General features: G+C 40.3%; 4 protein-coding genes across 7 annotated transcripts; 3 read left to right on the top strand and 1 right to left on the bottom strand.

The window, feature by feature from the left end:
• Window positions 1-7,543: 7,543 nt before the first annotated feature.
• si:ch211-153b23.7 (TNFAIP3-interacting protein 1) lies at window positions 7,544-14,622 on the top strand. Of its 3 annotated transcripts, none has more exons than XM_068326512.1 (7): window positions 7,544-7,794; window positions 11,908-12,058; window positions 12,366-12,509; window positions 12,588-12,716; window positions 12,822-13,070; window positions 13,317-13,442; window positions 13,669-14,622. In XM_068326512.1, the coding sequence occupies exons 1-7, from the start codon at window positions 7,658-7,660 to the stop codon at window positions 13,894-13,896; spliced, it is 1,164 nt and encodes a 387-aa protein (XP_068182613.1). In that variant the 5' UTR covers window positions 7,544-7,657; the 3' UTR covers window positions 13,897-14,622. The 3 variants fall into 3 exon arrangements, with proteins under 3 accessions (XP_068182613.1, XP_068182615.1, XP_068182614.1); XM_068326514.1 differs by having other exon boundaries at window positions 13,581-13,808; XM_068326513.1 differs by lacking the exon at window positions 7,544-7,794 and adding an exon at window positions 8,013-8,982.
• Window positions 14,623-14,838: 216 nt separating this feature from the next.
• zgc:174917 (uncharacterized protein LOC565650 homolog) lies at window positions 14,839-17,298 on the top strand. Of its 2 annotated transcripts, XM_068326302.1 has the most exons (7): window positions 14,839-15,088; window positions 15,590-15,790; window positions 15,949-16,171; window positions 16,244-16,335; window positions 16,484-16,623; window positions 16,722-16,826; window positions 16,916-17,298. In XM_068326302.1, the coding sequence occupies exons 2-7, from the start codon at window positions 15,673-15,675 to the stop codon at window positions 17,000-17,002; spliced, it is 765 nt and encodes a 254-aa protein (XP_068182403.1). In that variant the 5' UTR covers window positions 14,839-15,088; window positions 15,590-15,672; the 3' UTR covers window positions 17,003-17,298. The 2 variants fall into 2 exon arrangements, with proteins under 2 accessions (XP_068182403.1, XP_068182404.1); XM_068326303.1 differs by lacking the exon at window positions 14,839-15,088 and having other exon boundaries at window positions 15,527-15,790.
• Window positions 17,299-17,587: 289 nt separating this feature from the next.
• si:ch211-153b23.5 (uncharacterized protein LOC321177 homolog) lies at window positions 17,588-18,620 on the bottom strand. Its single transcript, XM_068326214.1, has 4 exons — window positions 18,513-18,620; window positions 18,196-18,367; window positions 17,890-18,091; window positions 17,588-17,780 (listed from the first exon to the last, which is right to left on the bottom strand). Exons 1-4 carry the CDS (start codon window positions 18,618-18,620, stop codon window positions 17,588-17,590), a joined length of 675 nt encoding a protein of 224 aa, XP_068182315.1.
• Window positions 18,621-20,182: 1,562 nt separating this feature from the next.
• Window positions 20,183-23,940, top strand: si:ch211-153b23.4 (uncharacterized protein LOC335392 homolog). The gene is made up of 9 exons (XM_068326488.1): window positions 20,183-20,237; window positions 20,739-20,852; window positions 20,944-22,617; window positions 22,715-22,814; window positions 22,901-23,049; window positions 23,164-23,276; window positions 23,359-23,448; window positions 23,539-23,661; window positions 23,758-23,940. Exons 1-9 carry the CDS (start codon window positions 20,183-20,185, stop codon window positions 23,938-23,940), a joined length of 2,601 nt encoding a protein of 866 aa, XP_068182589.1.

Here is a 23,940-nt window from a genome sequence, read left to right as displayed (position 1 = left end):
GCTGTAGTTGCGCAATCCGTCCACTAGATAGAGCCGCGCTGCTCAGGCAGTCATGATTGCATTCATGACTGCTTAGTACCTTTGAATGGTCCCTATTGTTATGTCAATTAGCCATTCTGAGCCTCAAGGAAACCTGATAACTTGATCACTTTGCCATCTTAGAAAGAAGTCAACACGCATATTAAAAAACCTGACATTAAAAACTGGTTAAATTCATTACTAAGTGCAGTCAGTGCGAACAGAGCGGATTATTTCCTGATCTGAAGTTCTAAGCAGATATTTAAGCTCCGACGTCTGTCTTCGTTTATTAATTAAATATTGTTTCGATTGATCGGTAGTCCAGTCGGAGGTGAGGTGCAGCTATTTGCTCCTGTGTGTCCTAAACAATTTTTGGCTAGTTTTTAATGTCAGGCTGCTAATTTACAGGAAAATGTGACGCTGTTTTACTCCTAGAACTGACTTTAACGTCGGTGTCCCACCGCCGTGAATCTCACAGCACGTTGCTGCAGACAGAAAGCCTGATAGCTCTCCGCCGCACCCCAAGAGCTATCAACTACATTTGCAAATCTAGGCAACACAACAGAAACGCAGTGACTCTGCTCTTGAAATTTCAGAAAAGGCTGGAAGTTCAGCTTTGAGGGTCTTTCATTCACCTTTATGCCAAATTTCTCCGTGTGTTTCCACAGACTAATAGAATGGACCGTCACTAGATTCCAGATGACAGCACAATGGTATTTTTTAGACCAAAGAAGTTTAAAGTTGGTTATTTCCGACGCCAAATAGTTAGTAAATACTGAGATCAGTCAGTCAGTCAAACTTAATAGAATTGTTGAAAGTTCCTTATGTATCTCTACGTAATCACCGGTGCTCCTACAGTCTGCTCTACCGTCTGAGAGCAGCTCAGTCAGAGCCGGGACTTCGGTGACGCCCCTTGACTACATTTGTTAGGGGGCGTAATGGTTACGTTTGAATCTTGGTTCAAAACTTCTAAATTTAGATTTCAATAATTATTTTTAAATTTATTAATAACTGGATTAAAATTCTTAAACAAGAGCTAATTTAAGGAGTATTTCCTAATTGTACTTTGGAATGTTTATCTTGCTTGCCTTATATTGGTCATTATTTTTTCTATGCCAACAAGTATGTCTGGTGCAAAATGTCTGTGAAGATTGGCAGTCATCCAGGTTCTAGTAGATCTCTGTGTTGAATAAAGTCAACAGAACGGACAGTGGGGAGTTCCAGATATTTAACTTAGTGGGAGCGGTGGGAGCGGTCGACTAAATCTAGTAAGTCCAGTTGACTTTATTCAACACTGAGATCTGACTGGGATGAACAACTCAAAATGCAAATACTAACATCTTACAGCTTTGAATTATTTTTACATTTTGCCCAGAGACATTGGTGTTTCACACGAACACACACACACACACACACACACACACACACACACACACACACACACACACACACACACACACACACACACACACACACACACACACACACACACAGGCTGGATAGTACATAGTGGATTACACATGGATTTGATATAGTGTTTACTTTCAATTGATCCAATGTTAATTGATCCCATTGATTTTGTCAGGCTGATTCAGAGCCTGGAACCCCAGAGCCAATCCACTGCCGGCCCCAGAGCCACTCCACTGCCAGCCCGTCTCATTTTCACAGTCCTCAGTTCAGATTCCTTAAACCAAGAACACAATTACAAAACTACAGCATTCCCCAATGCAGTGCACAACAAACAATACATATTTCCCTTGACTCAGAACTCTCTTGCCCCAATAATGGCGACACACTGCTTGCAATGTAAATTTCTGTTGCCTCGTCCAGTGTGCTCTCCCTGCATTCATTCATATACCACTGTAAAGCAGTCAGGGGGTGGCCAGGAATTATGGCATGTCATTTAAGAATGTTGAACTGCTGCTGGACAGATACGGTCTGCACAAGCAGCAGAATAGAGTTATGAGTTATTATTGTCAGGTCTGCATGTTAGGATCAATACTTCATAAGGTCGCATCACGGTCCAGTGATCAATGTTGCCAAATGACTTTTTCATGGCTGATAATCAGTGAGTGTTTAAACTGAAAGTGTCAGATGACAGGTCTCTTCCATGTGCCCAGTGCTAAAGATCCAAAATTATATAGAAATGTGTTGATAAAGCCACATGTTTATCCTTCAGAGCAACATGCTATAGTAGGAGAGAATTAATAAGTCAGAAAAAGTCAGTGAAAAGTGCGGTGAAATGTACCCTTCTGGGCTGAAATGCTGCTCCAGAGAGTCTAGTTTGTTTGATTCTCTGCTCTGACATGTCTTCAGGTACGCCGATGCTTTGCATCTACTATACAACCGTTCAATTCGGCTCTGCGGCTCTAAACTGACACTCCTATTTGGGTGCAGGGAGATGTGGAAAATGAAATCTTTCAAATGCAGCCTTCTGCAAACCCCTTTTACCCTTGCACTCATACATGCACTTGCCTGTAGAGTATTTATTATACACACTTGTGTTGACAGATGTTGATAGGACTAAAAAGAGAGGAAGGACTTTCTCTCCCTTCACAAGTTTGATACTCAGAGCTCTGTACATCTGCATTTGTATTTCAATGACAAAGATCCAAGCAGCGTTTCCCAGCAGTGCTCTTAATTTGATTGCAGTTTGCGGTGCATGCAACAGTGAAACACAACACGACTCTGTCTTCTGTAACCTGTTTTGATTTCTATCTAACGAAAAATGGGTTGTAACTCCCCCAAGGGAGGGCCAGGTCGGGTTCAGTGTTTGGCCAATGTTGCTCTGTAGTCCTGGAGAAATTACTGGAGGAAGAAAGAACCAATAAAATGGTGAAAGGCATGAAATAAAAAATGAAGAATGTTTTTTACCAGTTAAATAGAGATCTAAATTAAACAATAAAAATACACCTGGCTGAGCCACATTAAGTTTATTCCCCAACAATCAAGACAGTGAACCATGATTTAAATGTTCAGTCATGACCAGAAAGAGAGGAACCATGTTCAGAGTTCCTAATGAGATCACACATTGTGGAAGTGCAAAGTAGGGTCACATTAATTTTAATGGGAGCGTTAGAAGCTACTTAATAGAGAATAGTGAGCATTTCTGATTAACTGGCCATATTAATACTGTCACATTAAACTTTTCTGAGCTCAGAATGCCTTCCAGTCTGGAAAATAAAGGCTTTTTCCAGTAGCAATGAGAGGAGACAGGAATATAATCATAGAAATCCCTCCAGAGAGAATTAAAGAGGAAATGTCAGGGAGGGTGTCAGTAACTACAATAAATGCACGCAGTCAGCTCACAGTGTTAGGTCAAACAATTCTCTCCGCCCAGACTTAAGTCTCTCACTAGTACGAGGTTGCAGGTCAGGAGGTCTTTCTGGTCTCTGTTCTGACGTGAATCCCTGAGTTTCTGTTTCTGATGCAATGTTGTTTTGTTCTGTGGTGGGCAAACATCAGCTGGTTGTGGTGGAAATGCACTGTGGCTGAATGAGACACCAATCGTGTTTGGAACAAACCAGGGTGGAGTTCGCCATGTATTTTTGTGCTGTAGATTGCTGGAACCAGAAGAAGCTGCCAGTGATGCTGTGCTGAAGACAGTGGATCCACACGGGTGTAGGAACATCATGGAAGCTCAGGGGTTTTATTACCCTGAGAATGGAAACTGGACCCATAAAGTTTTTGGTGTGTCCAATGGTAGAAGGTTGTGCATATAATTTTGTGACATATGTGTGACACTGTCACCTGGGCGATGGAGACTCTCATATATTCTCAGGTTCTGTGAAGAAGCGAGGCCTTTTTTGTTTATCACATGAGGCCCCCGTCCTGACCAGCTCGTCTCCTGCTTCTATGGTAGAACTACTTTAACATCCTAAGACACTCCCCAGCTAAGAGATTCCATGACTTTTTTCTTATTTTTTTCCCTGGTGTTTCATGCAAACCAGTGCAGATAATTTCTCATGAAATATTGCATGCAGCCAAGATACCCTGATCTTACTCAGGGGTATTTCATTGGAAACAGCTTGAGATTGCCTCATGCTTTTATTTTTAAAATTAGCTTCTTTACATGCTGATATTTCCAAGAGGGGACGGTTTAAAATATCATTATATATTTAATTAAAGAGCCCTCTATATTATTGACAGCCTCTGAATATAAAATGGCCATTAGATTATTTTCCATATGAATATTCTCTTTTGAAGGTTGCAGTTATTTTATGTTCTCTCTCTCTCTCTCTCTCTCTCTCTCTCTCTCTCTCTCTCTCTCTCTCTCTCTCTCAGTCACTGTCATTGCTTCCTGTGTTGCACAATTCATGCAAATAACATGTTTTCACCCATAATCATTTTGACAGAGCTCTGTGCACATTAGTAAAAGTTTACTCCCATTTGATCTAGGATTTTCTACATTTAAGGTCCCTTAAGAGTACGACAGCATAACGAAGTATTTCAACTGTATTTTTGCATATTTTCAAGGTTGCATGTATAGTATATGGCCTGTGAGCATTTCCACTACACCAGAAGATGATGAGCAAATGAGTAAAGTTTTTAAAGAAAGTCCCCAGAGCCTAAGTTTACAACCACACACACACACACACACACACACACACACACACACACACACACACACACACACACACACACACACACACACACACACACACACACACACACACACACACACACACACACAAACCAGTTCTCATTTTTTCCCTGTTCTACTAGTTGAGACACACAGAAAAGGGTCTGTCACTGGAACTGAAACTGAAAATCTGTTCGACAGATTGTTTCTGGAGACATAACAGGTGAGAAAAATGTTAAAGTAAATCTACAGAAAGAAAAAGTGCTTAACAGCCTAATTTTGTCCAATATAAATTTTGCACTGATTTCCAACTTCCCTTTTTTTTTGTTGGGTTTTTTTTCGGTGGCTGATGAATATTCAAATCAGTCAAGTAGGAGCTGCAGTAACCTGGGAGAATTCCACCTCTAATTTGTCCACACTCTGTGGGGAACTCCCAATTCTTCTCCATGGACTCCTGTTAGACTAAAAATCAATCTCCCTATGGAGCAGCACCCCATTTGTCCTTGGCTTTGACAGAGGCTTTAGTGAGTAAAAGAACTAAATCGGTACTCCTGGTTGAGCCTCCCAGCAAAGCCTCTGCTTAGCACAGCACTACTCTGACTGGCGTCCATGATACATGGCAGGGACATAGGTTGAAATCACTGAGCCAAGTCAAAGCTCTTGAACAGAACTGGCAAATTTCTTCTGCTTTTATCATAAAGAGGACCATCACATGTTAAAAACGACAACAATGACTTGGCCCAAAACAGACAAAATAAAGTCAAGCCTGTTATCCACCGATGTGAAAGATGTCACTGTGATTCACTGTTGTCTGAAATGGGGAACCAACATCAGTGATTCATGGTAACAATTTATTTATGACTAAAGCACTGATTAAAGAACCACAATTAGGTAGACGGTTAGTTTGACAATCATTATTGTTTGTTCCGTCGTTTGCTTTTTTGTTTGTTCAGTTACATCAAATTGAACCCAAATCACTATGACATTTGGTGGAGATCTCCACATCCCATAGAGAATGAACACGGAAGACATTTCCTCTCACAACGCTATGGTTTTAACTAACCAAAAATGGATTTGGACTGACTTGGCACTCCAGGACCAGGACTGGCTGGTTTCACGGGAGAGGAATCTGATGAGTGAAGGCTTGGTGTCCTGTTCTACTTTAGAGACTCTAGGGACATCCAGTAATTGATTGTCCTTGGTAATAGAGTACAATGAGCTGTTGGTGTATGTGTATGGACTATGTTGGTGCCAGACCATTAATGGTTATCTATGTAAAGACAGGGGTTTTAAATGACACTGGATTTTATAGAGAGCCAGTGAAAAGAAGCTAATGTGAGTGAGATTTCACCTCTTTGACTAGTTCTGATCCAATGTGGATAAGCCCTGAAAATAACTGACTGCATGCAAATAATGAGCTCTATTTTTGAGCATCAGCCATCTATTTATTTTCTGATCATAAAATATAAGCATGGTGAAATATGACAGGATAAGTATGGATAGGCAAGTGATTTGTGAGATTGGGCTATATAAATGGAATTGGAGATAACGGATATTTCCTGTAGATATCCATTGAAAAGGAGAAACTCTAATGATGCTGACAAGATTCACTGATGAAAGTGCATGACATTTTTTACCTTTGAGCTGTCAACATAAGCTAAGGGAATGAAAACAATATTTATAACTGCTACCGACCTGCAGCTTCACTTCTTGCAGTAAATATTTCTCACCTTCCTGTGCAGTGAAATTGGATAACTTAACTTGGGAAACTTATAGTGAGGTTGGCAAATTAATATTTTCAGTGTTAATAAAGGACATTTTAACCAAACTAAGAGGAACATAATTAACAAAAATATTTTAATTCATTGTATTGTCCCTTGGAAGAACATGTGATTTCCTCATTAACCTGCCACAGCCCACTTCCCCTCAGTCCCGGTAATGAGCAGACTAGGGAATGCAATCATCCAAACCCTATTATTATTTGTCATGAATAAATTTATGGATCATCATTATTATCAATTACATAACCGGCTATATACAACCTTGCAGAAATTATGCATATTGTGACGGCCTCTTGCATATCAGGGCCTGCTGCTGTGTGTGTGTGTGTGTGTGTGTGTGTGTGTGTGTGTGTGTGTGTGTGTGTGTGTGTGTGTGTGTGTGTGTGTGTGTGTGTGTGTGTGTGTGTGTGTGTGTGTGTGTGTGTGCGATTATGTTCTGCAGGTAACCAGCAAGTAGCCGGAGCCCTCTAACTGGGAGCACCTGGCCAGTCTCCCAGTGAGAGTATTTAAGATCAGCTGTCTCAGACCTTCGCTGGTGTGGTTCTCTGCTCTGCTCTTCTCACCTGATCCTGACGACAGCACCATGTTTGTGTTTGGTTGGCTTCGGCCTGTTTGTTAGTTTCTTTCATATAACCCTTCACCCACCATCTTCCATTCATCCATCTGCAGACACACTGATAATACTGATTTACACACCTCATAATTTATAGATGTTTGCTTTGCTGTTATTTTTGTAAAATAAATATTAATTTTTATCTCCACTTTTTGTCATGGCTCACGAGCTGGGTCATGACAATATAAATTCAGTTCAACTGCTATCAGCTTTTTTGTGAATTGATGATTTAAAAATCACAAGACATCCGCTTGGTTAACAGGTGACAGTCTGTCAATGCAGACATTAGCACAAACACAGACACACACACACAAAAACACATTAACACAGACACAGTGGAGTTTCCCAGGTAATGTTAAAGCAGAACAACACTTCAACTGAGTAAACATGCTGGGTGCTTTATGATCGACTGGGAGATGAACTCGGTGAGACAGTTCCCTTTAGGGACTGACCCAGCCGAACAAGCTGGTTGTGTCATTTCCTATATTCATACAAATGTGCATCATGTGGCTGTGGGTCTCAGCTACTTCCTCTTTTGCGATGCATCAATTCTAACTAGATCATTTACTCTCTTTGACATGCTGAGACCTTACAAATAGGAACTTGAACTTGTCAGTAAAGCAGGGATTTAAAGTTCTACATTTCCTGAAGATTTAGGCAGCCATGGAAGGAGCGATGTTGTCTTTGTCATCATCTTCCGCCACAGCAGAAACACAGAAAGACCCTTCACCAAAGAGCAATGACAGCCTCCCTCAGAACCAACAGGACCACAAAGCAGCTGAAGAACTGTGCTATGTACAGTATGTATTGTGGAGTGATTTCTGTAATTGTGTATGTTTTTTAATGAGAAAGGCAGGTAATATAGAAATACGTATATATAACCATATGCATGTGCCAAGCTACTAAAGTGTGTCTAACTAATTGAAAGGATTCATTATTATTTCATTAATATTTTAATCCCACAGTAGAGATAAATACAAAGTCATGTCACAATTTCTGAGATGCTGAGATGAGTCAAAGGAGGATTTTCCATTTAGTAAGTGGAGGAATAAAGAGTGACTGTAGTTTCCTGTAAGATCAGAGAATGTTAGTCACAGCTAATGAATCCACGTCATCAGACTCAAGTGATGTGAGTACAAATACGTAAACCTATAACATTGTTTTATTTTATTCATTCATCCCCTTGAAAACCAGATCGTAATCATCTTGTTTCAGCCACTTTTTCCGAGGTACGGTTCACCTGGCATGGCGCCTCATCTCGGGTGTACCCTGCCTCTCATCCATCGTCAGTTGGGATAGGAAATACAACCCTTACTTCAGAACAACCAACGTTTACAAATATAGACAACCAATGACAATCACACCCACAGACAATTTCGGACAGATCAGGTCACCTCAGCTGCATGTTTTTGTAGGTGGGAAGCTGTAGGAGAACAAGACATACGAGTATCCATCTACTAGTTGGTGGATGGATACAACTTCAGCTGAGACCGGATCTCATTCTCTTTCATGGAGTAAAAATGTAGTTCATGTGTTGTTATGACTACTGCGTTTCTTTTCATACTTTAACTAATGTATAATTACTTTTGCAAAGGAAAACTATGCAGTATGCTGGTTGATAAAAATTATATATTTCGCATAATTTAGAGGGGTTTAGACATTTTTTACAAGGCTGGAACAGATTAAAATGATTTTAGTTATTTTAAAAGGGGAAATGTCTGACTTAAGAGCTCAGTCACAGAATGGATTAAACTTGTATCTCAGGGTCAGTCAGTCAGTCATTTTCTTAACCCGCTTAATCCGCTTACGCAGGTCGTGGGGGAGCCGGTGCCTATCCCGGCAGTCTCAGGGCATGAGGCGGGGGACACTCCGGGCACGACGCCAGTGTACCGCAGAGCCACATAGAGACAAACAATCACTCACACACAAACTCACTCCTACGGTCAATTTGGGACCGGCCAATCAACCTGAAGCGCATGCTTTTGGAGGTGGGAGGAAGCTGGAGAACTGTATATTATATTATGTTATATTGTATTATATTATATTATATTATATTATATTATATTATATTATATTATATTATATTATATTATATTATATTATATTATATTAATTCAACAGCAATGAAGTCACAGGATGTGACCTAAATAAAGTCAGAATGAAAGTAGGGCTGACAGAATGATGTTTTTGTATCTGAGTCGTCTTGTCTTTAAGTCGTTGTATATAAATGAACCTCAAGAGTCTTGATCCATGGAGAAACTTGGTAAATGCAATGACTCCAGTAATGTGCAGTACAAGTATCTCTCCGCCATGAGGTGACCTTATTATGGCCATGGATCAGTTGGACACAAATGCAGAGTGAAGGAAAGATATTATCTGGCTCGTTATCATATACCATGACAGTGATTTAGTGTACCGTTGCGGGATGCAGTGACATTTTGGTGTCCTTCCAAGATGGTATACAATTACAAAGTTTGTGAAAGTGAGTCACACAGTTTGTGTTAGTTGTTAGTGAAGCTGAAAGAAAAAAGACTCTGGATGTGTGAGACATTGAGCGGTGCAGTACTAACAGGCTGGCTGAGCAAACAGCACTGACTTGGCAAAACAACACATTGGACATGGGTGCATTAGCTTTTGTGCTCAGGCTGGCTACTTAAATTAGGCTCAGTTTCACTTCCTGAAACAGCAGAGCTGCTGGCTCCAAAGGGAAGATTCATTCAATAGAGGCAAGAAAAAAGAGAATGAAGCTGAATGATAGATTTCAGAGTGTACATTTAGACATTTAGATGTAGAAACATTGCTTCCCTCAAATAATCTGCTGAGACAAAGTCATGTGAGTTTCCCTCAAACAGTACATTTCCTTAGCTCATACCGTTGTGCTATGATCACACTATCTTTTTTAGTGCATTTTTAATTCCAAAGAGTGTACATTATTAAAATGTGAAGACAGGCTAATATTTAAAAAAACGCCACTTTTTCAAGAAATACCATAAATGTCTTTGCATGACTTCATAATAGAGTAACACAGTCAAAGAACTATTTAAACATTTTGGCAAATGCACTAATGGTCAACAGTTGTTTAGTTTATCTTATGCTTGCATAACTCATGAAAAGCAGGGAAAATGACAGCCTTGTTCTTACCAAAAGTTAGCAACAGACATCTACTAGAAGCTTTAGTAGTCAGCTTATTAATAATTTACATTTTGTCCATAAAACTTTTTAAAATTTGGAAGTGTATTTGGTGATTTTTCCACTGTAAGGTTGGCAAGGACCCAGAACAAACAACACTGAACCTCTACAGATGTAATTCTCTGTGAAACCACTACTCTTTTTGAGCCAGTGTAGCTGTTGACCCATGCTTCCTCATGTGGCACTAAGCAGTGGGTACAGTCTTGCAATAAACACAGGCAAACATGAGAAGTGTCAATCTGAATATTTTATTCTCTTTCTGGCAATTGAAAAAACAGAATTCCAAAAATGCAATATCTTGACAGAAGTCTGTACTTGAATATTTTCAATCTCACAAGAGATTATTTGTGTGAAATGCTTAATCCAACCCTATAAATTTCATAGGACATCACATCTTGTCAAAAGCCTCACAAATCAACCGTGATATAGTCATCTGGTTTTCAAATAGACCTGCATCTTTCCAACTGTAGTGCTTTGACCTCAAGGTGCAAGTCTACCAAGACAGTCAGAGACTGCAACATCAGGGGAGGTCAGGGTACCCTGAAAGTAGTACCTGACTAGTGCATAGCTTTGGCCTTTCAGAGTAGGTCAAAGGTTGACCACAGATCAAAGCTAGTGCATAGGTAGATCAAAGCAGTAGCTTTGATCTATGGTCTTATACACCCTCCTCTTTCTATTTTATGTGGTTCCTGATTGTACAAAAGTTAAAAATTGACCTTGACCTACTTTTCTCAGGGTCAATGTCATCATCTCATTTTCATCCCTTTGCTGCCCGAGTAAACTGCTTTTTATTTCATCTTTCTATCTGCAACGGTTACGAAGATATTTGGTGGACTAACAGATGGACGGACAGACAAACACTGACGATGACAATACATCACCGCTTTGAAGCAGGATGTAATAATATGTAACTCTGGTTTGTGTGTGTGTGTGTGTGTGTGTGTGTGTGTGTGTGTGTGTGTGTGTGTGTGTGTGTGTGTGTGTGTGTGTGTGTGTGTGTGTGTGTGTGTGTGTGTGTGTGTGTGTGTGTATGTGTGTGCATGGGAGCATGTCTCTGTGGGGGTGTTTAGCTTTAAGCGAGATGGGAGGTGTTCACAGACTGTGACTCTTTACTGTACTTAGCTCTCTGAGGTTACAGCTGTTCTCCAGGATGTTTGTGTGCAGAAACCCAAGGGGCTACATGTAGAGTTGTGTCTTCTTCCAGACTCCCCTAGGCTTTTTACATCTCTGCTGCCTTCTTGACAGCCTTTCCATGAGACAAAACCTCCCAACAGAGCTGGTGTAAAGAGAGCTACTGTCTTACTAATTAATCTGTAAATATTTCTCCAAGCAGTTCAACACAAAGAAAATTGGAATCTTCACCCAAATTACTCTGGAAGTTGCTGACATGCTGATATTTCTGATACCACACACAGGTTTAAATTGGACCTTACATGTAGAGACACACACCACCTTGTGTGTGTGTGTGTGTGTGTGTGTGTGTGTGTGTGTGTGTGTGTGTGTGTGTGTGTGTGTGTGTGTGTGTGTGTGTGTGTGTGTGTGTGTGTGTGTGTGCGTGTGTGTGGGTGTACATAATAGCTCTGATTCCATTCTCTGTAAGTGCACTCTATGTGAGTGGGTGTTAAAGAGTTCTCTGGGCTCTTTTGTGTTTTTCTGTGTTTATGTGCTTATTAATGGAAAATCTTTTGTTAATGTTCATCATCATTACTTTTTTTATTGCACAGGACAGAGGATGTGGGTCTTACAAGTGGCAGGCTGCTGTCCACAGAGGAGCAGGTCACCCTGATCACAGAGAGTATGACTGTGACCTCCACCGACCAGGAGAAATTGTTGCTGCTGAACAGGAACACTGAGCTCCGCCGAGTTAACAAAGAGGTGAGAGATACTACTGCAATTTCTCAACAGGTCCGTGTTTGTATTGCTGATGTTAGCAATAGCAGTTAGTTCTCTCTAAAAAGCATAGAACTGTGGGTGTTGTGTGGACACTGATTTAATGCTATGAGGATTCATCATTCAAATGTAATTTTTCACAATTCTGAGCTTTAACTGAATGATTATTAATAAGAAAGAAAGTAGAAAAGGGAACATTTACTGTGTATAGAGAGAACAACAAAGTATACCGTCAAAAGTCTGACCTAAATACACTGATGGTGACAATAATGATGATGATGACGTCTTACAGCTGATGAAGCTGAATGAGGAATGGGATCAGATTTACCACAGCACAACACTGAATCTACAGCACAGAAATGAGGCTTTGGAACTGGAGAACTCAGCTCTCAAACTCCTCAACAGCAGACTGCTGCTCAAAGTTGAGCATGAACAGGTCAGCACACAGCCGAACATGACACGTGAACATGGGAAGTGGTCACATGAGTAAGATTTGCCATGTTTGGTGTTGCAGCGAGCGAAAGAGTACTACGAGCAGACGCTGATGCTGGAGCTGAAGAAGCATCAAGAGCTGCAAGGATACATCAAGCTACTGGAAGGCCGCATGCGCCACTCAGTCCAGAACTGCACACTTCCTGAACAGGTTTCACAACTGTTACCTCTAGTAACACGGGTCATTTGCTCATTTCTGTCACTACACTGTGATCTTCAGGATTGTTCATCGGTTTATTTTGTGTCTTAACAAAAGGGCAGCTTCGGTGCTGAGATGTGTATCCCTGATTTGTGCCTCATCAGTAATCCTTCAGAAGACCCCAACCTGTCCCTCTCTCATGTGGCTGGATGCAGCCCCTCAGCATCTTCTCTCCCAGCTTCTTCAAGCCCAGAAACAGGGCGACAGGGGGGAAGCCAGCGCAGCAGTACTGACATGGGTGGGGTGGGAGACTCCCAGCATGAAGTGCAGGATTTAAAAGAGCAGCTGGAGGCACTGAGATGTCAGGTAGGCTGCTCCCATCAACACATCATCAAAACATGTTCCCATTTCTGATGTGATGAGAGCAAAACTGTTGTCAACTCACTGTTGCCAGGGGAAGATTTCCATTCAGGTTTAGCTATAGTGAACTGCACCCCCAAGTGGTGAATTTATATTCTGTTATGGCTTCATAAGATGATAAGAAAAATCTGCAGATCATAAGCTATCACTTTCATATCGCAATACTGCCATATTGATGTTTTGTGTCAGCAGACTCAGATTTATGAAGCAGAATATGAGACAGAGCACAATGACCACAAGCACACCCTGCAAGAGAACCGGAAGCTGAAGAAGAAAAGGGAGGAGATGCGCCAACAGGTGGCACTGCTGCAAGAGCAGGTAGTGTTTTGTTATATTCACTCATGCACACAATTCACCAAAAACTTGCACATGCACATTCATGCTGCAACAAAATGTGCCTTTAGTTGGTTAAATTACTGCACATTGTAATTTGAAAATGCTGTGTACATCCTGTAGTGATATAAGAGCAGTTAAAGTTACTTCAGCAGCCATTGGGTACCAGAATCTGTCGATTTTGTCTCGTCCGGTTCTGACATTGCTACAGCTCAAGGTCTACGAAGACGATTTCCGGCGGGAGCGATCCGACAAACAGATGCTGCAGCGGCTGTTGTTGAAGAAAACACATCCGAAGAAGGACCCTGTCCTGGTCCATCGCTGCAATGTTGATCAGCAGCCGCTAGGGGGAGACAGGAGGACAGAAAGTGGAGAGAAGAGGAAACAGCACCACCCACTCTGCCCCAAGGACCCGAACAGGGATAAGAAGCCAACGTGAGGTTCAGAGAGAACAGAAACTATCATGAATATGTTTAATTTATTTTTATGTAATGTTTTACGTCCACTGGGATTTTCTAAATAATACAGAATCTGTGTAAATAAATATGAACAATAGACAGTATATCTCATACATCTCTTTCTCCAACATTTTGTTAAAGGACTATAATTTGAAAATTATTTTTGTGTTATTAAAGAACACCAGTAATTAAATTAATTTATACTAGCAGTTGGCAACCTGCAGTTATTGATTATCTTTCTATGTCTGGTGCTTTACTATTTTTCTAAAAGACCTTCCTCTCAAAAGTAAAACAACATGATCAAATGTGTGTGCACTGACATCACAAAGGAACACCAAGGAAGTTAAATATGGGTGGGATTTCCCCAACAGTTGGCGGGAATGCATGCATATGTCCAATGATCACAGGTAGAAAATAGAGCTGACCGAAACAAAATCACACAACCAGACATCGTCATTAGGCCTGGGGGGTTTCCTCAGTGAATTATTTTCCTGGACAAAATGTTTTTTGTGAAGTAGAGTTGAAAGTAAGAAATCTATTTAATGTATTCTATCTGACTTAATTTTTGTTCATTGAGTTAATGTTTGACCCAATGGACACACATTGCAATGTTAAACAACAGCGTCATGTGTCAACAGGGTTTTTGGAAATGTTTTTATACAATATTTTTTTCCTTCTGTATTTACCAAAATAAAGCATTTTTACAAAAGAAAAAGCATGTGTGTTTGACAAATCTTTTGGTGTTTGTACATAATAATAATAATGACAAAATAAATATAATAATAATAATAATAATAATAATAATAATAATAATAATAATAATAATAATAATAATAATAATAATAATAATAGAAGTAGTAGTAGTAGTAGTATCTTTCAGTTGCAGGTATGAAACATGAATTTCAGCACCCAAGAGGAAATGGTCTCATGTTACCCCACCACACAAAATGCATAGGCAGTTCCTATAAGTACATACCTATTGCTGGGTTTTTCCTTTCGCGTTTAATTCTTTTGTCTATAGAATTACAAACAATACTTTATTATTACTGCAATGTAGAGAAAAGGTAGAGGAATTTCCAGAGGGAGGCTCTGTACTGCATATATAAACCGTTGACATGAAGCGGTAACTAGATTGGAGATTCACAGAGAGTAAAGAGGCCGATCAGCTCACAGGTATTGTGACACTTACTGTGATGATTATAATTCAAACCGATGCTTTTTCTTTTATAAATAAGGTGTTACATTAAAAAGTACAAATATGAGGGCCAAGTTCTGTCATGTATACTGTTTTCACAACATGTGTTAAATGTATTAAATGTATTTCATATATGTAATTTAACTGTGAACCAAATACTTTAACTTTAACATTTTTTTCACTTTTCATTTGCCATTTTTACTTTACTATTTTTCTGTGATGAGAGATGTTTAACAGATCTAGCGTCATCGTGTTATGAAGACTACCAACAGTCTACTGTTGTTTATGCGAGCCTTGAGGTTTATCTGCAGTGATATATTGATTTTAAAGAGCAGGTGGAATAAGGTGATGCTAAGAGTTACGCAGCTAAATGATAGATGTAGACATGTAGACAAGGTATTGTTATAATGCCTGAATAAAGAAACCAGACAGAACACATTAAACCATCTCTCTCTCTCACTCCATTCTTTTTACTTCAGTCTCCTGTGTTTACCACATTATATCTGGAAGTAGAAAGCCTGAGGCATCCACAGCCAGCAGTCTGATAGTGACAACTTCATCCATGGCTAAACTGCAGGAGATCTACAACCAGCAGGGTTTCCTCTCAGCGCTGCCTGTACTGAATGAAACTGAGCTGAAGGAGGCCCAGGAAGCCTTTTCTGAGCTGGAGAGGGAATTTGGTGAGAAGAAGAAAGAGGATGAAAAAATCTATTTACCAGCAGTTGTTTGTTTGTTTGTTTGTTAATCTATCTTACTTTTCATTTCCTAAGAAATAAAACAGGACAAAATGCCTTTTCTCATTTGTCAGTGAATGTCTGGACTATATGTGTGTTTCCAGGTAAAGACTACACGCAGTACAGCCTCCATAATGTTCACCTTCTCTATTCGTGGGTGAAGGACCTGACCACACATCCTCAAATCTTACAAGTGGTCAAAACCATCCTTGGTCCTGATGTCATCTTGCTGGACTCCCGCTTTATCTGTAAATACCCAACACTCAAACCCAATGGGAATACTGGAGAGACTGGACTTCCATACGTAGCCTGGCATCAGGACATGAGGTAGCTAAAAAATGATCTTGTTGTACTTCTGCTTTGCTTGGGTTTTGTCTAAATGAGAAATGTTGTTCTCAGGTACTGGGGTATTGCTGGAGGCCCTGTTTTGTCTGTGTGGCTGGCTTTAGATGACTCGCTGAAAGAGAACGGTGCCCTTCAGGTCATCCCAGGTGCCTCAGCTAGTCCTGCTTCTCAAGGAATTTTGTGCTTTTAGTCAGTTTTGTTTGAACCATCGCTTAATAAATGCAGAGATTTTTACATGTGAACCCGTTCTTTACTCCCAACAAACACCATAAGAAGGATTCTTCTGTTCTGTAGGGAGTCACTGCGCTGGCATGTTGCCCCATCGCTGTGCCCTCCAACCTGGAAACATGCTATCAGTCAACCAGGAGATTCCAGAGGAGCTGGTGCAGGCTGATGAAGCTGTGCTTTGCCCTCTGTTAGCTGGCCAGATGTCTGTAAGCTCACGTTGCTTTTATCAGACATGATAGTCACATCCATGTTTTAGGAAACACTTTCACAAAGAATTAATTTGGACAATACGTTTCATTGGCAGATTCATGACGGACTCCTCATCCATGCCAGTGAGGCCAACACATCTCAGAAGAGGCGCTGTGGGTTTGTGATACGTTATGTTCCCACCTGTGCATATCCCATACAGGTGAGACATACAGTAGATACACATGTGTTTAGTTGCTTCTATGCAGTTGGCAGTTTCATTAATCCTCACTACTCTTTCATTGCCAACAGGATCCCGATCGACCCAGAAAATTTAATGCGACCAGCCTGGCCTGTGGAACCGATTGGTTCAATCACTTCTGCCACAAAACCCCATGAAAGCTTTATTGATTCTTTACAGCTTAATGTAGTCTTCACTTTGACATTTCATTCTATGACTAAATACCCACTCAGTTTTTATGAATAATATCACTTGTCAAAAATATATCCTATATATAGTGTGTACTAAACAGTATAAACGTGTATTACCTGTAGACTGAATAATAAAATCCTGTTTGGATGTTCATAAGGAGTTACATGTGTTGTGTCAAGGACTGACAGACAGACAGACAGACAGACAGACAGACAGACAGACAGACATAGTCTTCTTGCATATGAAATATCCACACTAGGAAAGTGACACACAATTTATTGTATATTCAGAAATCAAATATTGGTGATGTATGAAAATAAAATTAAAAAGTATTTTCTGCTGATTTTCCTGCTAATTTTTATTGTTTGATTTTAATAAAGAAGATGATGTTGATTGTAATTTTGAGTGATTTTACTGAAAATCTCATCAAACATCAGACAAATTCGCACATCATTAATATACAATTATATATCAGAAAAAGAAGAGAAATGTTGGAATTACACACTAGTTGAGTAAGTAAATACAAACACCAATGCAGAATAAGAGACTTCTTAAGCCAGCTTTAGTGTCTCTTTAACCATGACTCCTATTCCATCAAAGACTTCATGAATGGGAGCATTGCACATGAATGCACAATTGGAGACCAGTTTATTTTTCACATCGACATGTGCTACATCCACATCTGTGTTGACATGTTTGCAGCCCATCTCCTTCAAAACACCAACAGTCTGAGCATATGGCCACCTAAAGGACACAGGATGAAAGGACACAAAATGCGAGAGCTGTGAATTAAGAACACTTCATCGTCTGGTAAGGCGTTTCAACATCTTGTGATGATATATTGTTTGCACACCTTTCACACGCGTTATCTGATCCAACAGTGAGTTCACAGCCAGGAAAGACTTTGGCAGCGAGGATGGGGGCGATGCAGCACATGCCCAGTGGCTTCCCAGCTTTGTGGAAAGCTGTAATGAGCTTCTCTACCTGTGGCTCAATGGTGAAGTCTTTGTTCTTCACTACCCAGTTACTCAGGTTCTTTGCCACACCAAAACCTCCTGAATCAAAACACAGAGTTCATATCGCAAAAGACATAAACCCTAATGTTGTGTTTGAAAAATAAAAGACAAGTGAAAGCGTAATTCTGAGACTCTTCTCTAACCTGGCATGATGACAGCATCAAATTCGCTGACTTCTAACTTGGCCAAGTCAGTCACATCTCCTCTGGCGATGCGGGCACTTTCCTGCAGGATGTTCCTATTCCCTTCTGTTGGCTTCCCCTCACAGTGATTTACCACATGCATCTGATCTGCATTAAGAGCAAACATCTGCACCTGTGATAAAATACAGCCATGTAATATTTTTACAGCTGTACCATCATCTGTAAATGCACGTTCTCAGGCCTTTTTAATATTTAAAGCCGATAGGACTGAATCAATACGTTTGAAATACAATAACAGGTACATTTACTTCTCTTACTTTTGCTCCAGCTCGACTCAAGTGGACGAGAATAGCAGAGGCTTCATGGATCTCTGTTCCATCATAAACTCCACAGCCTGAGAGAATCACTGCTACACGCTTCACCATGGTTTCTGTGACGCACACAAAACAAAGACAATTGGAAAAACAAGGCGTAGGTCATCTGCAGTGTTTATTCCACATTTGTCAAGTCAATGTTACTGAGCCACCTGTTGTACATGACTGTATAAAATATTTATAGAGCCAGGTGACAGGATACCTGCAGTAGCCAGGAAACACATTCAGAAATAAGAATAGATAAGTGTAAGAAGTCTGCTGCAATAGATCTTGTTCTGAATTAATATTTATGCCCAAAAGATTTGTATCAGAGGTTTAAAATGTAAGTAGCCAAATATTCTCTTTTTCAGTTCTACACTACCTTAAATCATATAATTCCAAAATAAATAAAAGGAGTTTCCTTGAAATTTAGGAATAAGACATTAATAAGATATCTGATTCTGATTAAAAAGGCGTCAGTAATGAAGAAGGTGTTGCTGTAACTTACCTGAATGTTCTGGTTTAACAGTACGTTTGGTCTTGCTGGTCGGCAGAGGTGTAACGGAAAAAACCTTTTTCTATTCGTCTCTGGCTCCTCCTTCAACTTGGTGTCCCAAAACATGAGATCATGTAAGGCAACCAGGAGCATGATGAGAAAAAAAAGCTTTATCATTGCTGTTAATGACTTATTAGCAAACAACATTAAAAAATGATTCAAATTAAATTCCTAGTTTAATTTCTCTGAATACTCACTCCTTACTTACAGAATTGTTTTCTTAAAATATTTTGATAATGATTCAATAATTAATTTACGGCCCAACTTGGTTAATAAAATTAAGTAAAATAAGTTTTCAGCACCGGTCTTGTTCGTATTTAAGGGGACTAGTAAAATATCATGTAGTCTAAATAAATCACAAGTTCTGTATTTTTGTATGTATTGCTTGTGTTTATTATTCAATTTTTTCAGTTAAAAGAAAGTTAAATTGGTTTTGTGTTACAATAGGCTAATAAAAGAACAATTGTTATTGATAATCAGATTAAATTTTGATTAAAACATGCACAAAGAAACAACACAATTGTGCTCCATCACATTACCTAAAATAAAATTTCAGAAGAATATATTTTTACATACAGTAGGACTGAATGGTCCATACTTGGTTTTTGGTGACAAATGTTTAATAAGTCAAAAGCCTTATAGAAGTCATTTTATTGGATATCAGAGTACAATCATCTATCATAGTATTTACCTAAAATTACTGGTTCTCTCTTTGGAGTAGCCTACAGGTGTATTGATCACAATGGACCAAAATAACACCTCTTTATAACCAGTTACCTATAATGATAGTTACGTAATTTAGAAGCATATAATTAGCAGGCATAGGTTTAGATGGAGGCAATTGATTCGCTGTGGCGACCTCTGAGGGGAAAAGCCGAAAGGACAAGAAGAAGATAATTTGCACGCACTAAAAAACTTGACACACAAAAGGGGGAGTCGTGTTACAGCCTCTCCTTCTGGTCTATTGTGACGAGCTTTCCTGGGCTTTTCCTGGTGGGAAGCAGCTCACCTCATTCACAGTGACGTTCCACATCTCCTTATAAAGGGAGCCTCTCGTCATCTGAGATGCATTCCTGCTATGGCACAACCTCCTTCACTGCATATGTCCGTTGGTATACTGAGCATCTCTGGAGGTAAGAGAACAGTAGGACTGTTTTAATATGATAGATAGATAGATAGATAGATAGATAGATAGATAGATAGATAGATAGATAGATAGATAGATAGATAGATAGATAGATAGATAGATAGATAGATAGATAGATAGATAGATAGATAGATAGATAGATAGATAGATAGATAGATAGATAGATAGATAGATAGATAGATAGATAGATAGATAGATAGATAGATAGATAGATAGATAGATAGATAGAGGATACATGCTGCATAAAGATTAAATTAATCTTTACAGCTAATATTACAAAACAATGTTCTTCAGAAAATTATCAAAAAGTGAAACTAAGAATTTATCTTTATCACAATAAAATTAACTTATACCAAACTTGTGATTTGTGATGATGTCAGGAAAGTAAACCATGGAAACCCCTCACTTATCAACCAGGCAGGTGTCTGCTTTTCCATTGATGTCCTCCTTTAAACCATTAATGTTGCTGTTTTCCTCTGACTTCTAGGATCTGTCTTGCTTTTGGTGAACGACTATGCCAGCACACCTGAAAAAGACTTCATCCCTCACACCACACAGGGGATTCTGCTCCTCATAATTGCTTTCCTCTTAGCTTATGCAGGTTGGGCTGTATCAATATGTATCACAAGTTTTATGTAATGACTGATTTATAAATTTATGAAAAAAATATTTTTTTACTTTTTATTCCTTAGGCATCGGTCGCAGTCTGACCCATGGCCAGCTGCTGTCCTCCCTGTGTCTGACTGTCTCTGGCCTGTGGTGTGGTTCAGGTCTGGTGTACATCCTGGTGGGGCAAGGGGTCCTGAAGCCCACAGAACTGAAATCCTCTCTCATCCCAGGCCTGGCAGCATTCACATTAGCTCTGTTCATCATAGCCAGTGCAGCCATCATTGCAAAGAAAGCAGTCATATTTATCATATCCATTGGCATCAGCTTTGCATGTGCTCATCAGATAGCTAGTTTGTCTGCCCCTGGTTTCAGTCGCTCTGCCACAGCTGCAAACTACCTTCTGGTCAGCCTGGTGGGTGTTTACTTCGGTTTTGGACGCCTGCTGTCCACCATCACATCTGGTCAGGTGGAACCTCCAGGAATAGGAATGAAGAACAAAGGGAAGGTCAGGACAGAACAGAAACAGGGATACTGCTATCTCGTTGCAGTGGGTCTCGTGATGAACTTGTTGTCTGCCTTTGTGTTAGTCTGTCCTCTGTTAGGTGTGGTCCCCCAACTCTCTGTTGGTCATGTCTCCTGGCTATGGACAGCTGGCGTTTACCAGATTGGCATGTGTGTCCTCTTCTATCGAGCCATGGACACCCTTGCCGCCACTTTTTATGGCTTTACTGCTATGCTGAAGTTTTCAGAAGGTTACAGCGCTCTCCTGTCATTTTACTCAGTTCAGCCTTATACCCCTGTTCCCTTCTCTGTTGTCTTTGCCGTGCTTTTCTCCATCCTGGCTCTATTCAGTTGTCAAAAGAGCTTACTGGAGGGACTCTATCAATTATTTTTTACAGCCTATTGTATTGCCATTGCATCCCAGCCTCAAGGCTTTTTCCAAGGAGGAACACAGGGTGTACAGGGAGCTATATTTGCAAGCTCTGCATCTATGCTTTTAATTATCATGTTTAACATGGTCTCCACAACAGCAATCCCTATGGGGAGGAGATATTTCAAGGCTTTGGTGACCAGAATGCGTTCATTTACTCTTAGAGTCCATGACAAAGAGCTCCATGCTCCTCATCTGGGCTACTCTAAGTATGCAGATGCAGAGTTGTTAGGCCATGCCTGCAATATGCTTGCTGCTTTTGCCATCTCGATTACAGTTGGGGATAGAAATCCCCTGTTGGTTCTAGTTCTGCCCTGGGTGGTAGTAGCTGGAGGACTGCAGTTTCTTTGTGGTTCAGTGGCTTTTTCTCGAGGTAAAACCTTTGAAAGCACAGTTTTTATTCTGTATGGGGTGATGTGGACAGTATGGGGGCTGGTGCGATACAGCGGGCTGTACTACGAAGCCAGAAGCTTTAATGTGGCCATTGGGATCATTAGCTTCATGCTGTTTAATGCTTTAGTGACTGCTGCTGCACTATTTCTTAATCTTGCCTGGTTTGCTTATGCCCTCACCTTTCAACTCATCCTAATTAGCTTCCTGCTGGATGCAGTTGGTGCACTGCCTTATGGCTATGACATAGGAGTCACCATCATATTTGGCCTCATCAGTTTTTATTGTTTCCTGGCTAACGTTTTCAACAACACCTTCCAGTCCCCACAGATTCCTTTAGGAAGAAGTTTAATTAAGCTAAAGGGAGTCAGGGGAGACATAGATATCTGTCCACACCTTCCAGCTCGTAAGGCCACATCTCTCCAGCAAATTGCAGGTGAGAATCTCTTTAAGAAACCAACACTGATTTTCTTTTTTTTAATATACATTTAGTGCATCATTGACCTATTTTTTCCTTCCTATTCCATCTGCAGATATCATGAAAAACGGTGGCATATGTGGAATGCCCACTGACACAGTCTATGTACTGGTGGCGCCGTGTAACAGGCCCAATGCTGTTGTCAAAGCTTACAAGTGAGCTTAAATTTTCACAAATATGTTATAACCGGCATTCATTCATTTAATTACTACTATTATATAACTATTATATTTCACACCAGGGTGAAGAAGCAGGCCCAGGACCGACCCATGTCTCTGTGGATCTCCTCCATCAAGCAGCTGGAGCCGGTGCAACACCTGTTAAGCCCACTGCTCCTCGACTTCATGGCAGCCGCATGGCCCTCCTCCATTAGCATGGTTATACCCAGAGGTATGTGTGTCTTTGTGGACGAATATTTGTAATATCATGAGTGTTTGTACGGCTGCGTTGTGGTTATATGACGGGGCTGTAATGAGATTGATAAGGTTTTCTTGTGTCCTACAGGCCCTTGGATGGAAATCCTCGGTTTAGGGGATGCTGCCAAATACATTGGGACACCACAAAGCATTGCCATCAGAAACCCAGACTGTTCAGTAGCCACACACCTCATTAATCTGGTAAGGGTTATCCTAATGAATTACTAAAAGTGATGGAAATTAATTATCAATAATATAAACTACACCAATATGTTATCTAAAGGTGGGGCCTATTGCCGTGACCTCAGCCAACCCTACAGGAGAGGCAGACACAACTCACCACAACCAAGTTTATGCCAAGCTGGGCAACAATGTGAGGACAACATTTCCGTTTTATTAAACATAAAAAGAACCATTGTTTGTATTGTTCACAGAAGACTACAGTTGTATTCTGTTTGATCAGGTGGATGGAGTCTTATGTGATGGAGCCTCCCCTGAAAACATTGCATCAACTGTGGTTGACTGCACTAAAATCGAAAAGGGGCAAATTGGTTTCTTTAGAGTTGGTCTCTTTCCTAAATCTAAGGTGAAACATAATCTCATTCCCATTCACTCTGAATAAAGAGCTTCAGATCAGTGCTTGCTTACATCAAAGTGTTTTTTTCTTCTGTGGGATTTATAGGTTATTCAAATCTTTGAAGAAGTCCAGAAACGACACAGATGTGGGCAGCACAATCCAGGTTTTGAGCCAGACGCACAAAGGGGGAGACACTCAGGAGAAGACGAGCCAGAAACAGGAAGTGGAGACTTGACAGTGAACACAGGTTCACCGGAACAAACTCCAGTCCACAGAAATGGTTCATAG

The sequence above is a fragment of the Antennarius striatus genome, chromosome 10 (assembly GCF_040054535.1).
Source record: "Antennarius striatus isolate MH-2024 chromosome 10, ASM4005453v1, whole genome shotgun sequence".
NCBI lineage: Eukaryota > Metazoa > Chordata > Actinopteri > Lophiiformes > Antennariidae > Antennarius > Antennarius striatus.
The sequence above is the reverse complement of the archived record's forward strand: the minus strand, read 5'-3'. Positions and strand labels throughout refer to the sequence as shown.

What these genes read in the sequence shown, in the direction of transcription:
- zgc:174917 (XM_068326302.1), top strand. Translation starts at nt 15,673, where the DNA reads ATGGCTAAACTGCAGGAGATCTACAACCAGCAGGGTTTCCTCTCAGCG. An exon ending in TGAGCTGGAGAGGGAATTTG is followed by an intron (nt 15,791 to 15,948) that starts GTGAGAAGAAGA and finishes GTGTGTTTCCAG; the next exon opens with GTAAAGACTACACGCAGTAC. An exon ending in TGTTAGCTGGCCAGATGTCT is followed by an intron (nt 16,624 to 16,721) that starts GTAAGCTCACGT and finishes TTTCATTGGCAG; the next exon opens with ATTCATGACGGACTCCTCAT.
- si:ch211-153b23.4 (XM_068326488.1), top strand. Translation starts at nt 20,183, where the DNA reads ATGGCACAACCTCCTTCACTGCATATGTCCGTTGGTATACTGAGCATC. An exon ending in GCTGTTGTCAAAGCTTACAA is followed by an intron (nt 22,815 to 22,900) that starts GTGAGCTTAAAT and finishes ATTTCACACCAG; the next exon opens with GGTGAAGAAGCAGGCCCAGG. An exon ending in ATGCCAAGCTGGGCAACAAT is followed by an intron (nt 23,449 to 23,538) that starts GTGAGGACAACA and finishes CTGTTTGATCAG; the next exon opens with GTGGATGGAGTCTTATGTGA.
- si:ch211-153b23.7 (XM_068326512.1), top strand. Translation starts at nt 7,658, where the DNA reads ATGGAAGGAGCGATGTTGTCTTTGTCATCATCTTCCGCCACAGCAGAA. An exon ending in GAAGAACTGTGCTATGTACA is followed by an intron (nt 7,795 to 11,907) that starts GTATGTATTGTG and finishes TTTATTGCACAG; the next exon opens with GACAGAGGATGTGGGTCTTA. An exon ending in TGGAGGCACTGAGATGTCAG is followed by an intron (nt 13,071 to 13,316) that starts GTAGGCTGCTCC and finishes TTGTGTCAGCAG; the next exon opens with ACTCAGATTTATGAAGCAGA.
- si:ch211-153b23.5 (XM_068326214.1), bottom strand. Translation starts at nt 18,620, where the DNA reads ATGGTGAAGCGTGTAGCAGTGATTCTCTCAGGCTGTGGAGTTTATGAT. An exon ending in TGAGTCGAGCTGGAGCAAAA is followed by an intron (nt 18,368 to 18,512) that starts GTAAGAGAAGTA and finishes ATTTTATCACAG; the next exon opens with GTGCAGATGTTTGCTCTTAA. An exon ending in TCAGATAACGCGTGTGAAAG is followed by an intron (nt 17,781 to 17,889) that starts GTGTGCAAACAA and finishes TGTGTCCTTTAG; the next exon opens with GTGGCCATATGCTCAGACTG.